The sequence below is a fragment of the Capricornis sumatraensis genome, chromosome 8 (genome assembly GCF_032405125.1).
Source record: "Capricornis sumatraensis isolate serow.1 chromosome 8, serow.2, whole genome shotgun sequence".
Lineage (NCBI taxonomy): Eukaryota > Metazoa > Chordata > Mammalia > Artiodactyla > Bovidae > Capricornis > Capricornis sumatraensis.
Genome location: NC_091076.1, coordinates 51,745,955 through 51,760,749, shown reverse-complemented (window position 1 = coordinate 51,760,749; position 14,795 = coordinate 51,745,955). Strand labels below are relative to the sequence as shown.

At 38.2% G+C, this 14,795-nt stretch overlaps 1 protein-coding gene across 1 annotated transcript in view; it reads left to right on the top strand.

Moving 5' to 3' along the window:
• CA10 (carbonic anhydrase 10) overlaps positions 1–14,795 on the top strand; it is a 783,887-nt gene that overhangs the window by 91,033 nt on the left and 678,059 nt on the right. The window contains exon 2 of the mRNA XM_068978556.1: positions 12,004–12,078. Coding sequence (XP_068834657.1) covers positions 12,004–12,078 — 75 coding nt within the window. The remainder of the gene's footprint in view (positions 1–12,003; positions 12,079–14,795) is intronic.

Below are 14,795 nucleotides of genomic sequence, written 5' to 3'. Positions count from 1 at the left end.
AACTGTGGATTGAGGTTCGTAACATTGTACAGGAAGCAGTGATCAAAACCATCCCCGGGGGGAGGGGGGGGGGTGGGGAAGGCAAATAGGTTGTCCAAGGAGGCCTTACAAATGGCTGAAAAAGAAGAAGAACGAAAGGCAAAGGAGAAAGGGAAGATGTACCCAACTGAGCAGAGTTCCAAAGAATAGCAAGGACAGAAAAGAAAGCCTTCCTAAGTGAACAATGCAAAGAAATAGAGGAAGACAATAAAATGGAAAAGACTAGAGATCCCTTCAAGAAAATTAGAGATACCAAGGGAACATTTCATGCAAAGATGTGCACAATAAAGGACAGAAATGGTATGAACCTAACAGAAACAGAAAATATTAAGAAGAGATGGTAAGAATACACAGAAGAACCATACAAAAAAAGATCTTCACGACCTGGATAAATACCATAGTGTGATCACTCACCTAGAGCCAGACATCCTGGAGTGCAATGTCAAGTGGGCCTTAGGAAACTTTACTATGAACAAGGCTATTGGGGGTGATGGAATTCCAGATGAGTTATTTCAAATCCTAAAAGACAATGCTGTGAAAATGGTGCACTCAATATGTCAGTAAAATTGGAAAACTCAGCAGTTACTTCAGGACTGGTAAAGGTCAGTTTTCACTCCAATCCCACAAAAAGACAATACCAATGAATGTTCAAACTATCACACAGCTGCACTCATTTCACATGGTACCAGGGTAATGCTCAAAACACTTCAAGCTAGGCTTCAAGAGTACATGAACAAAAATTCCAGATGTACAAGCTGGGTTTAGCAAAAGCAAAGGAACCAGAGATCAAATTGCCAATATCTGTTGGATGATACGAAAAACAAGATAATTCCAGATGAACATCTAATTCTGCTTCATTGACTATGCTAAATCCTTTGACTGTGTGAATCTCAGCAAGCTGTGGAAAATTCTTCAAGAATTGGGAATGCCAGACCACCTTACCTGCCCTCTGTGAAACCTGTGTGCAGGTCAAGAAGAAACAGTTAGAACAGGACATGGAGCAATGGATGTGTTCCAATTTGGGAAAATAATTTGTTAAAGCTGTATATTGTTGCCCTGCTTACTTAACTTATATGCAGAGTGCATCATGTGAAATGCTGGGCTGGATGAAGCAGCACAAGCTGGAATCAAGTTTGCCAGGAGAAATATCGATAACCTCAGATATGCAGATGATACCAGCCTTATGACAAAAAGTGACGAGGAACTAAATAACCTCTTGTTGAGGGTGAAAGAAGAGAGTAAAAAAGCTGACTTAAAACTCATCATTCAAGAAACTAAGAACATGGCATCTTATCTCATCACTTCATGGCAAATAGATTGGGAAACCGTGAAAACAGTGACAGACTTTCTTTTCTTGGGCTTCAAAATCACTGCTGATGGTGACTCCAGCCATGAGATTAAAAGATGTTTGCTCGTTGAAAGAAAAGTTATGACAAACTTAGACAGCATATTAAAAAGCAGAAACATTGCTTTGCCAACAAAGGTCCATATAATCAAATCTATGATTTTCCCAATAGTCATGCAGGATGTGAGGATTGGACCATAAAGAAAGCTGATTACCAAATAATTGATTTTTTTGAATGATGGTGTTGGAGAAGACTTTGGAGAGTCCTTTGGACTCTTAGGAGATCAAAGCATTCAATCCTAAAGAAAATCAACTCTGAATATTCATTGGAAGGACTGATGATGAAGCTGAAGTTCTAATACTTGACCCCCTAATGCAAAGAGTTGACTCATTAGAAAAGACTCTGATACTGGGAAAGGTTTAAGGCAGGTGAAGGGGATAACAGAGGCTGAGATGGTTGGATGGCATCACCAACTTAACGAACTTAAGTTTGAGCAAACTCCCGGAGATGGTGAAGGACAGGGATGCCAGGCGTGCTTCAGTCCATGGAGTCACAAAGGGTCAGACATAACTGAATGACTGTACATAACAGGCAAGTCAGAAGTTACAGTCGCCCTAGCTACATATTCTCCTAGACATATTTCCTCCTCTTTTTGGTCCATCTTAGAAGAATGAGAAGCTTCCAAACTTTCTTCAGTATCAGTGTTATTGAACTAAAGACTGACTGCTCACCACTGGAAATCTGATTCTCAATAGACAAGCGTTGGTTGGAAAGTAAAGCTTGTTTTATTCAACAAGCCAGCAACCTGGCAAGGTGGGCTCTTGTCCAAAAACCAACTCTGAAAATTGTGCTTTTAAAGGGAGAATTATTTGGGGATGGGATCAGAACAAAGAACAACACTTGTTTGCAGAATGTCTTCTGATTGGCTAATGGTGAGGTAACAGTGCCATGCTCCAGAAATCTTGTGCTCAGCCTGAGATTACCCTCTTCCACCTGGGCAGGGACCTTAGCTCCTATAGAAAACTCAAAGGTATTGTCACAAAGAGTGGGAAAGACTGAGCAACAGAACTGAGCTGATTGCTTTGCATATTCCTTAAGGAGGAACCAGGACACTGCCCCACAGTTGCAGTACTGTTTCTTGACTGTTCAGCCTTTGTTTCTGCATTCCCTCCCTTCTACATTAAGCAACTATTTGAATTTGCCTTTTGGAATGCAGGGATGATCAAGGAAGCTGAATGAAGCCTGTGTCCTATAAATAAAAAATGGGGACACAGAAAGGATGTGTACATCTGAGAGTCCCCCATGGTCTGGGTTCTGTTTTGTCACTGTGAAATATGGAGGATTCTATAAGACTTACCTTCATTCTATCCAGTTTAAAACTATCGTGTAGTCTATAGTTGAACAACATTTCTCTAGCTTCCTTTACATTTAAATACATTCAAGAAACTAAATCCCAGTCGGTAAAATATAGGAAGGAGTAATGAACATTATGAGCAATTCTAAGCTTATGCCATGAAAACAACTTTGTGCTTCTGGCCTGTGTTGTACATACACACCATGGTTGTTTGAATTCATATATGGCAGAAAGTGGACCCACAAGACAGAAAGCCTGGGCCTTGTTTTGGGGTATTTTTTCCTTCTGTGAATTGGCTCAGGAACTGGAGAATGAAATGTGCAATTACTGCTTCTTCAAGCTATCCTATCATTTCTTTCTTTCTTTCTTTTTTTTTTTTTTAATTTCAACCCAATTCAAGTAAAATTGTGTTCTAGTTTCTGTTTTCTGGACAACTTTCTACTTTGTGTCATTTATCAGATTCCTTTTCTGCCTTTTGGTTGAAGTGCTCCAGACCTACCCCTCTTTCTCCCATGCCATACCACCAACCATTAACATCAAATAATAAAAGCAGCAGATGTTATATTGTAAGCACAAAGTATCATATTGATGTTCTTTTGACAGTCTTTCAAGATAGCTGTTACCAGTTTTTAGATAAGAACACTGGATGTTCTGTTGTTGTTTGAGAATTTGAAATATGAAATTATTTGTTCAAAGTAACACAAAATTTGGTAGTAAATTTAAATTCAATTACAAGTTGCTTTGTATCTTCCATTATTTCTCACTGCTTCTCAGTTCAGTTCAGCTCAGTCCTGTCCAACTCTTTGCGACCCCATGAAACGCAGCACGCCAGGCCTCCCTGTCCATCACCAACTCCCGGAGTTCACTCAGACTCACGTCCATCGAGTCAGTGATGCCATCCAGCCATCTCATCCTCTGTCGTCTCCTTCTCCTCCTGCCCCCAATCCCTCCCAGCATCAGACTCTTTTCCAGTGAGTCAACTCTTCGCATGAGGTGGCCAAAGTACTGGAGTTTCAGCTTCAGCATCATAAAGTACTGGAGTTTCAGCTTCAGCATCATTCCTTCCAAAGAAATCCCAGGGCTGATCTCCTTTAGAATGGACTGGTTGGATCTCCACTGCTTCTCAAAAGATACCAAAAGTCTGCTTATTTCCTTTCTTTTCATTTGACTAAGCCTTGCTTAAGATAGGTATGAGGAGATTTTAGTTTCATTCAAAGATATTGGTTGTGATTGGAAATTATGTGTGAAATGAGGTTAATCCCATAATTAACTAATTCATTTATTTTAAAAATTGTCAATAATTTATCAACTGTGTTTTAAAAATTGATTTATTATGTCAATACTCTTTTAGTATTCTGAATACAGCACATACATTCTCCTTATCCCTGTGACTTGTGGGAGGCCAGGTGAATCTGGGCATGAATTTGAAACTTTTGCATCTGAAGTTTTATCTGTCTGTTTTAAAACATGAATAAATTTTACTACCAAGTTGATCTAAAATATTTATGGATGATACATCTATACCTGATTTCAAGATGATAAATAATAGTAATAAAGTAAAATACAAAATGTGTATTCAGTTTGATGAATCATTCATCTCATGAATTTATGACAGAAGAGAATCATTCATTAGATAGTTACAATACTTCTTGCCTATTTTTCAGAAGTCAAAATTATGTTTAAATGGATTAGTATTGTTTTATCATTGTCTGAAATTTCCTCAGTATTCCCTTAAAATATAATCACTGTCATTACTATGGCAATGCAACCTACTAAACTTTTTTTTTTTTATATAAAGTAACTTAACAAGTGCACTTATGTGTTGTTTTTTGACCCTGATTTTGGTATACTGTCTCAAAGAAAGGTTCTTAAAGAGGGCGATCAGTGGACACTCTGGAACTGAAAAAAGATAATTGCAGTATTCAAACAATAAAATGGTCAATAGACAGGAAATCACTGGGAAATTATGGCATGGTTACTAAAATAAATATTATATGTACACTAAAAATAAGAATAGAGAAAATAACTCATGTTGCAATGTTTGGTGAAAGAAGCAGAAAACAAAATTATAGCTACACTTACAAAGATTAGAGCTGATCTTTCTATCCCTTTTCATTTGTATTCTACTATTGTTACTATTTTAGTTACATGGTTCTTAAAGCCTAGAAATTATTTAACATTAAACTTATTTTAAAGTAAGGAAATGGCAACCCACTCCTTTATTCTTGCCCAGGAAATCTCATGGACAGAAGATCCTGGCAGGCTGCACTCCATGGGGTCACAAAATTGTTGGACACACTTTAGTGACTAAACAACAATAAATGTGGCAAGGAGTCTGAGGAGTGGGTATTCCTAACAAACTTGTAGATAGCATTTCTGAATGGTGATTTACATCTTTCTCTCTTCCTAGATTTATTAAACAAATGTTCACTAAAACTGTGCCCAATGCACCTATTATATGAGTTGCATTATAGTAGACAAGGCACAACATTTACACTTGATATAGTTTTAATTTGCTTAAGGAGACAGGGATATAGGGAAATCACAGATTAGAAAAATATGAAGAAATTGTTGCAGCCATGAGAAGACTAAGAAGACATGAACCCTAGATGCCATCCTTGAACAGAAGAAGGACAATAGGCTAAAAGTATAGGAAATCTGAATAAAGTGTGCATGCATGCCAAGTCACTTCAATCGTGTCCAACTCTTTGCAACCCTATGAAACATAACCCACCAGGCTCCACTGTCCATGGGATTCCACTGTCCATTCTGAACTGGATTGCCATGATTTCCTCCAGGGAATCTTTCCTGATCCAGGAATCGAACCCACGTCTTTTACATTTCATGCATTGGCAGGTGGGTTCTTTACTACTAGCACCACCTGGCAAACCCAAATAAAGTGTGGACTTAAGCTAATAATAATTTTTCAACACTAGTTTATTAAGTTTGATAAATGTATTAATGAAGTATGTTAGTAATAAAGGAGATAGGAATACAGTATATAGTATATGGGAACTCTGTACTATCTTTGTAATGTTTCTATAAATCTAAAAGTTCAAAAACAAGGAGAGAGAGGCAAAGAAGAGAAGAAGGGAGAAGAGAGAGAAGTAAAATAGTTAAAAGAATGGCATGAGGCCTCTATTTTCTCTCCTATTTTTTTTTTTTTTGTTTTGTTTTTACCAACTTAAGTGGCCTTTCTCTCTCAATTTCATTTTGTATGAAATTTTGGTTTCACTTCTAAATACTGAACATCTTAGAACTCTACTCTGTTTCCTCTGGTCTCTCTCTACATATTTCTACTTTCTTCTTGGTGACGTCTTCTAAACCTATGGTTTTAAATATCATTTATATGTCAAAGAATCACAAATGTATGTCTTGTCTTGATCTCAGAACACCTTTTATATCCAACTGCCTGCTTAACATCTCCCCATAATTGCTCACTAGCCTTCTCAAACAGAGCTCTTTACTCCATGTTTCAAAGCTACTCTTCCCTTAGTATCCCTTTTAATCTCAATAACTTTCAACATCTAATCACTTAGGTCAAAAACGGTAGAAGCTATCCTTGATCTATGATGTTTAACTTTCTTCACTCAACTCATCAGCAAGTCCTGTCACTCTTCCTCTAAAATATACAGAGAAATAAAATATGTATGTATTTCATATAATTTATGTATATTAGTGTGTGTGTATGTGTGTGTGTAGTCCATTCATTTCTATTTTCACTAATAATATGCTAGTTGACGAGAGTAGGAAGTGGCAACCCACTCCAGTATTCTTGTCTGGAAAATTCAATGGACAGATTAGCCTGGTGGGCTACAGTTGCAAAGAGTCGGGCACAACTGAGCAGGCATGTGCACACACAAACACACACTTACACACATGCTAGTTGAAACCACCATCTTCTTGCTCCTGGACTACTACCTAAATCATTAGGACTCATCTGGACCCTTTCTCCCCATATGTCAACTATGGTTCAAACACAATGACCACTTTTATTTTTCTGGGGAAAGCTACACCACTTGCTTTCTCAGGATCTTTTAATCCCCCTGAAATGCTATAGAAAATGATTTTCTGGAAGTCAGGTCTTTTTTTGTTATTTAAATCTTAGATTAAGTATCAAAATATCCAAAGCCATCATTATTATACTATCTAATGTGTCTTTTAGCATGCTAAGTCACTTCAGGCATGTTCGACACTTTGCGACCCTATGAACTGTAGCCCGCCATGGTCCTCTGTCCCTGGGATTCCCCAGTCAAAAATACTGGATTGGATTCCCATTTCTTCATCTGGTGGATCTTCCCAAACCAGGGATTGAACCTGCATCTCCTGAGTCTCCTGCATTGGCAGGGGGATTCTTTACCACTAATGCCACCTGGGAAGCCCATTCTCTATTGCCTCACCTTCTTTAGTTGTACCAAAAAGTACTTTCCTCTACTAGTATTTTTATTATAGTTAAATTCAATTTGTTTGCTTTTATCTGTCTCCTTCCAGTAGAATATAAGTTCTTGGAAAATAGACACTTTGTATTATTGATGCTTATAATTCTGCCTGATAGACATAGGTACTCACCAAATATTTACTGAATTAATGAAAGTGACAAATAAGAAGCTGAAGATGAATGGTTAAATGAAGACCTACAAGGCCTTCTAGAACTAACACCCAAAAAAGATATTCTTTTTTTTATACAGGACTGGAATGAAAAAGTAGGAAGTCAAGAACTACCTGGAGTAACAGGCAAATATGGCCTTGAATTACAGAATGAAGCAGGGCAAAGGGTAATATAGTTTTGCCAAAAGAACGCACTGGTCATAGCAAACACCCTCTTCCAACAACACTAGAGAAGACTCTACACATGTACATCACCAGATGGTCAATATCAAAATCAGATTGATTATAGTCTTTGCAGCCAAAGATGGAGAAATTCTATGAAGTCAGCAAAAAAAAAAAAAAGAAAAGAAAAGAAAAGAAAGAAAGAAAGAAAGACCAGGAGCTGACTGTAGCTCAGATCATGAACTCCTTATTACCAAATTCAGACTTAAATTGAAGAAAGAAGAGCAAACCACTATACCATTCGGTTATGAACTAAATCAAATCCCTAAAAATTATACAATGGAAGTGAGAAATATACTCAAGGGATTAGTTCTGATAGAGTGCTTGAAGAACTATGGACGGAGGTTCATGACATTGTACAGGAGGCAGGGATCAAGACCATCACCAAGAAAAACAAAGGCAAAAAGGTAAAATGGTTGTCTGTGGAGGCCTCACAAATAGCTGTGAAAAGAAGAGAACTGAAAGGCAAATGAGAGAAGTAAAGATATACCCATCTGAATGCAGAATTCCAAAGAATAGCAAGGAGAGATAAGAAAGCCTTCATCAGTGATCAATGCAAAGAAACAGAAAAACAATAGAATGGGAAAGACGAGAGATCTCTTCAAGAACATTAGAGATACCAAGGGAATATTTCATACAAAGATAGGCAAAATAAAGAACAGAAATGGTATGGACCCAACAGAAGCAGAAGATATTAAGAAGAGGTGTCAAGAATAAATAGAACTATACAAAAAAGATTTTCATGACCCCGATAATCATGATGGTGTAATCATTCACCTAGAGCCAGATATCCTAGAATGCAAAGTCAAGTTGGCCTTAGGAAGCATCACTATGCACAAAACTAGTGTAGGTGATGGAATTCCAGTTGAGATATTTCAAACCCTAAAGGATGATGCTGAGAAAGTGATACACTCAATATGCCAGCAAATTTGGAATACTCAACAGTGGCCACAGGACTGGAAAACATCAGTTTTCATTCCAATCCCAAAGAAAGACAATGCCAAAGAATGCTCAAACTACTGCACAATTGCATTCATTTCACATGCTAGCAAAGTAAGGCTCAAAATTCTCCAAGCCAGGCTTCAACAGTATGTGAACCATGAACTTCGAGATGTTCAAGCTGGATTTAGAAAACAGAAGAACCAGAGATCAAAATCCAACATATGTTGATTCATCGAAAAAGAGAGTTCCAGAAAAATATCTACTTCTGCTTTATTGACTATGCTGAAGCCTTTGACTGTGTGGATCACAGTAAACTGTGGAAAATTCGGAAAGAGATGAAAATACCAGAACACCTGACCTGCCTCCTGAGAAAAGTGTATTCAGGTCAGGAAGCAACAGTTAGAACTGGACATGGAACAATAGACTGGTTCCAAATCGGGAAAGGAGTACCTCAAGGCTGTATATTGTCACCCTACTTATTTAACTTATATGCAGAGTACATAATGAGAAATACTGTGCTGAATGAAGCAAAAGCTGGAATCAAGATTGCCAGGAGAAATATCAATAACCTCAGATGTGCAGATGAAACCACCCTTATGGCAGAAAACAGAGAGTAACTAAAGAGCCTCTTGATTAAAGTGAAAGAGGAGAGTGAAAAAGCTGGCTTAAAACTCAACATTCAGGAAACTTAAGATCATGGCATCTGGTCCCATCACTTCATGATAAATAGATGGAGAAACAGTGGAAACAATGAAAGACTTTATTTTTATTTTTTTAGCTTCAAAATCACTGGAGATGTTGACTGCAGTCATGAAATTAAAAGACACTTGCTCCTTGGAAGAAAAGTTATGACCAATCCAGACAACATATTAAAATGTAGAGACAGCACTTTGCCAAGAAATGTCCGTCTAGTCAAAGCTATGGTTTTTCCAGTAGTGATGTATGGCTATGAGAGCTGGACTATAAAGAAAGTTGAGCACTGAAGAATTGAACTGTGGTGTTGGAGAAGACTCTTGAGAATCCCTTGGACTGCAAGGAGATCCAACCAGTCCCTCCTAAAGGAAATCAGTCCTGAATATTCATTACAAGGACTGATGCTGAAGCTGAAACTCTAATACTTTGTCCACATGATGCTGGGAAAGACTGAAGGCAGGAGGAGAAGGGAATGACAGAGAATGAAATGCTTGGATGGCTTCCCCCACTCAATGGACATTAGTTTGGGTAATATTGGGGAGTTGGTGATGGACAGGGACCCCTGGCATGCTGCAGTCCATGAGGTGGCAAAGAATGAGACACGACTGAGTGAACTGAACTGAACTAAACTGAACTGAATGCTCTTAAATTCAGGAAGATGAGGGATTACAGTAGGAGGGGCTGAGGCAGGGGTAAGGTACATCAAAGGTGTGGAGAGAACAATAAATGTGGTATTTGTGGTATTCTTGGGAACAGCAGGTAGACAGAAATTTTGTAATGATTATAAGATCAGAATGAGTGGCCAATCCCAACTGTAATGATTCTAGAATATCAGGTTCAGAATCTGTGATGTTAGGGACTTTCTTTTTCTTCATTTTCAACTCCAGGTACCTTTGAGCCTTTTAATCATGATCTCATTTTAATCCTTTTGAGTAAAAGTGACATAGGCTGCTCCACCACTTTAAAAAAAAAAATTCATTTCTTAATGCAAAGTTTGACTTCAGCCCTGCTTGGGCCAAAGTATAAGTTGATTCTAAATTATATCTTATCTTCTGTGGTTGGAACTGCCACAAGAAAGAGAATAAAATTGAAATTGCTTTTCCTTACTATCAAAAGAAAAACCTTGGCTATGTGTATTTCCTTATCTGGTAGTGATAACAGCTTTGTCAACACTTTTTTTGATTAATTACCTTGGTTTTTCCCAGGGGCTTGTTGAACATCAAGTAACGATCCCAATCCATAGCTAAAAAGAAGTGAAGAACACAGCAGAAGCTAAAACTGCTTTCTGTTCACATGTTTGCTCTGACAAATTCTTAATCAGCTCTTCACCCACTGAAAATCAGATGGAAGCAACCACAAGATGATTATTGAGGATCTTCTTGTGAAAAGCGCTCAGTCATGTCTGACTCTTTGTGACCCCATGGACTATACAGTCCATTGAATTCTCCTGGCCAGAATACTGGAGTGGGTAGCCTTTCCCTTCTCCAGGGAATCTTCCCAATCCAGGGATTGAACCCAGATCTCCTGCATTGAGGGCAGAGACCTCTTTACCAGCTGAGCCACCAGGGAAGCATTAAAATGGAAATGCAGTTCTTCTCGGAGAAGGCAATGGCACCCCACTCCAGTACTCTTGCCTGGAAAATCCCATGGACGGAGAAGCCTGGTGGGCTGCAGTCCATGAGGTCGCTAAGAGTCGGACACAACTGAGCGACTTCACTTTCACTTTTCCTTTTCACTTTTCATGCGTTGGAGAAGGAAATGGCAACCCACTCCAGTGTTCTTGCCTGGAGAATCCCAGGGACAGGGGAGCCTGGTGGGCTGCCGTCTATGGGGTCGCACAGAGTCGGACACGACTGAAGCGACTTAGCAGCAGCAGCAGCAGCAGCAGCAGTACTTCTCTTGTTTCCCTAGCTCACATAAACCCCTATGGTACTACAGGAGCATTTTAAATGAGTTGCTTTTAAAATGTACTGCCCTGTCTTTCCAAATTGCCCATTTAAATGGGAATTTTGAACATATGATGTGAAAGCCTTTGTTTTATTCAATTCTAATCTGTACCTATAAAGTTTTGTAATTGATGTCATCCAATGGGCCCTGCTCAGGCTGACTGATTTTTGCAGGGTGAATTTGGATCATTATCAATGCATGTCAAAGAAAGCTAACAGAAACTCTGCAGTTCCATCATAAGAGACTTGATTCAGATGGTCTGTCTTGCTGCCTGCTACAATCTTATATAATGCCACATCTTAATGGATGAGTTGCTGAAGAAATAATGAATGGAAATGGACAGGGAACAAAGGGTTTTGCAATTCTCTTGATGTAACAGAGACTTTCAGTGTTGTTTTTGTCAGTTGCAACATTTTTAATTATCCAGGGGCTTCCTTTTGCTTCATTTTAAATGACATTTCTTGAATTGATTCTTCAGTCAGACTGATAGGTCTCCCTTATATAGATGTGTGTGTATACATATGTGTAGGGGGCAGGTTAAAAAAGAAAGAGGTGAGTTAGAGATAAGTGATGGGAAATTCAAATAAGCTTAAGTACATCCTTACTATTTCTCTTCAGCAGAAATATCCTGAGTTTTTTTTTTTTTTTAATAAAACTTTATGACAGTATCTTTACAGGTTAATAATTTGAAAATAAGGAGGTGAACTGTTGTTGTTACATTCTATAGTTTTACTTTTGGATAGAAAAGTATTATTTTATGTACAGTCACTCTTCTTTATTGGACAGTCAGGATACAATACTTCTCTGCTATCATCTTAGTCTCTTTTCTCCTTTTTTTTTTTTTTCCTTTAGCTCAACAGAATTCACCAAAAATCCACGAAGGCTGGTGGGCATACAAGGAGGTGGTCCAGGGAAGCTTTGTCCCAGGTAAATGCACATTTTTTCTTCTTACTTTATTTTTAGAAAAGTAATATGAATGAAATCTATTATTTCCAGAATCTTGCATTTGCTATATGCATGGAATCTATTGTATAAGTCACCATAGTCTAATTTAGGTGCTAGATCAGTACTGCCTTAAGAGAAAGTTTATTAAATGAGTGCCAATTTAACCAAGACTATGTTTTTTCATCTGAGCTTATATCTTAAGGTTCTTCTTCTATCTTCATATGGCTCTGTCAATGAGAGGGCAATGCAGGAGTCAAGGTTGAGGTTCTCCTGGTGGCTTAGATGGTAAAGCATCTGTCTACAATGCGGGAGACCTGGGTTCGATCCCTGGGTCGGGAAGATCCCCAGGAGAAGGAAATGGCAATCCACTCCAGTACCGTTTCTTGGAAAATCCCATGGACAGAGGAGCCTGGTAGGCTACAGTCCATGGGGTTGCAAAGAGTCGGACATGAATGAGCAACTTCACACATGCTGAAATTTGGTTGAGAAATAGTTGTTTTTTTTTTTTTTTTTTTTAAATGTTAAGGAAACAGGAAGTCTGGCAAGGCTGATCATAGCAGTGAGGCTTACTGTGATGCATGCTATCTCTGATGTTACTTTAGTAATATTCATGGTCAGGACTTAGTTGGGCCAAATATCAGATAAAAAATAATAGGCAACATGGATGTTGTCAGCATGAGGGGAGAGAATTCAAGACAAGTTAGAGCCAGAAGCATGCCATAAGTTAAGTTTTGAAACTAGGTGGAGGGTCCTTGTCGTCCCTTACTACTCTTATCTTCAAAATCCTCAGTCTTCTTGCTTCAAGACTTTCATAGGCAAAGAAGCAAGGAAAAGAGCAAGAATGTTAAAAAGAAGGATGGAAGGGAAGGCAGGTGAGATATTCCAAAGTATTTTTAACTGCTTATATGTGAGAGGACAAGAAATAAAACTCTCAAATGGAGTCAATATGGGGTTCCAACTCAGGCACGGAAAATAGAGGACCCTAAGTGTCAGTTAAGGTCTTTGCAGTTGGTGGCAGGGGGGAAGAGTGGTGCCCCCAGGCTATCTGGTTCATTGTTGGATGCTATGTCTTCTTTCCCTGTCCTTCTGTTCCAGGAAAGGGGACTCCTTCCAGGGCCTGAAACTGGGCTCCTGTCTAATACTCAGAAAAGAATTGTCCAAGGAGACATGTGCTGACAAAGCAAGATATTTTATTGGGAAAGGGCACTCGGGTGGAGAGCAGTAGGGTAAGGGAACCCAGGAGAACTGCTCTGTCACATGACTTGCAGTCTTGAGTTTTATGGTGATGGTATTGGTTTCTAGGTTGTCTTTAGCCAGTCATTCTGACTCAGAGTCCTTCCTGGTGGTGCACGCCTTGTTCAGCCAAGGTGGATGCCAGAGAGAAGGATTCTGGGAGGTAGTCGGACAGGTGATGTTTGCTTTTGACCTTTCCCTAACTCTTCTGGTTGGTGGAGGCTTATTAGTTCCCTGTTCCTTACCAGGACCTCCTGTCCTAAAACAACTCATGCAAATGGTTACTATGGTGCCTGGCTAGGGTGGGCGGTTTCAATCAGCATGCTTCCCCTAACACTTCTGTAGACTTCATTATATCAGCTGTGCAGAGCTAAGAGAGTCATTAAACTCCTCTAAACCTCACTTTTCTCATTGGTCTTGTGGGACATAAATTTCAATAAGAGGAAACCAGGCATGGTGAGGAAGAGTGAATGGCCCAGGGAAAAGGCAGCCAGTTAGTTTCATAAATTAGTATTAACTTGATAAATTTAGAAGGTTATATTTATTTCTTGGTACAGTGGGCATTGAAATAAGGCTTGAATAATTCACCTGAAAATGATCATGTTTCTAATAATAGTTTTACAGTAACTTGATTGACACAACTGTGTTCATATGATATGACAGAGATATATGACATTTTATACTTATGATTGGGGGCATCCCTTTCCAATGGCTAGAAGGCTTGCATATATATATATATATATATACTTTTTTTTTTTTTTTCTGAGGAATCTGCTTCTGATATTCAGGATATCTGGGAAATTACATTTATAATGATATTCTTTATACTTTGCGATTATTAAATTAGAGCAACAAGGGGCACTCTGCCAGGCTATAGGAAGTCTTGCTAAACTAGTAATATCCTCCCTACTGATGGACATGCTCATGGATAATCCAGGGTAGGGTCTGAAAAATTTTACTTTTCTGACCCATATTTTTAAAATTACTTTATTTATTTACCTTTATTTTTTAATATATATGTTTTATTGACATATAGTTGATTTACAATGTTTCATGTGCACAGCAAGGTGATTCATTTATACATAATATACATATATTAATACTGAAATTATTTTCCATTATAGGTTATTGCAAGATATTGGCTACATTTCCCTATGCTATACAGTAAACCCTTGTTGTTTGTTGTATATCTATTTTAATTAGAAATCTAGCATTGTATTCATAGTAGTCAAACAAGTGGAATCAAAATGTCATAAATGTTTTAGGCAAAAATTCATGTGTTTTCTAAAGTATACATACACATGAATTTCATATTCATGTCTATATAAATAGAATACATACATAATATATATACAAAAGCTTTTCTACTATGCTTGATGAAGTTTTGAGAAGGAACATCGAAAAATAAAAAGAAGAGATGGAGAAATGGAAAACATAAACTAAATTAAATGGGAGTACTGAATATT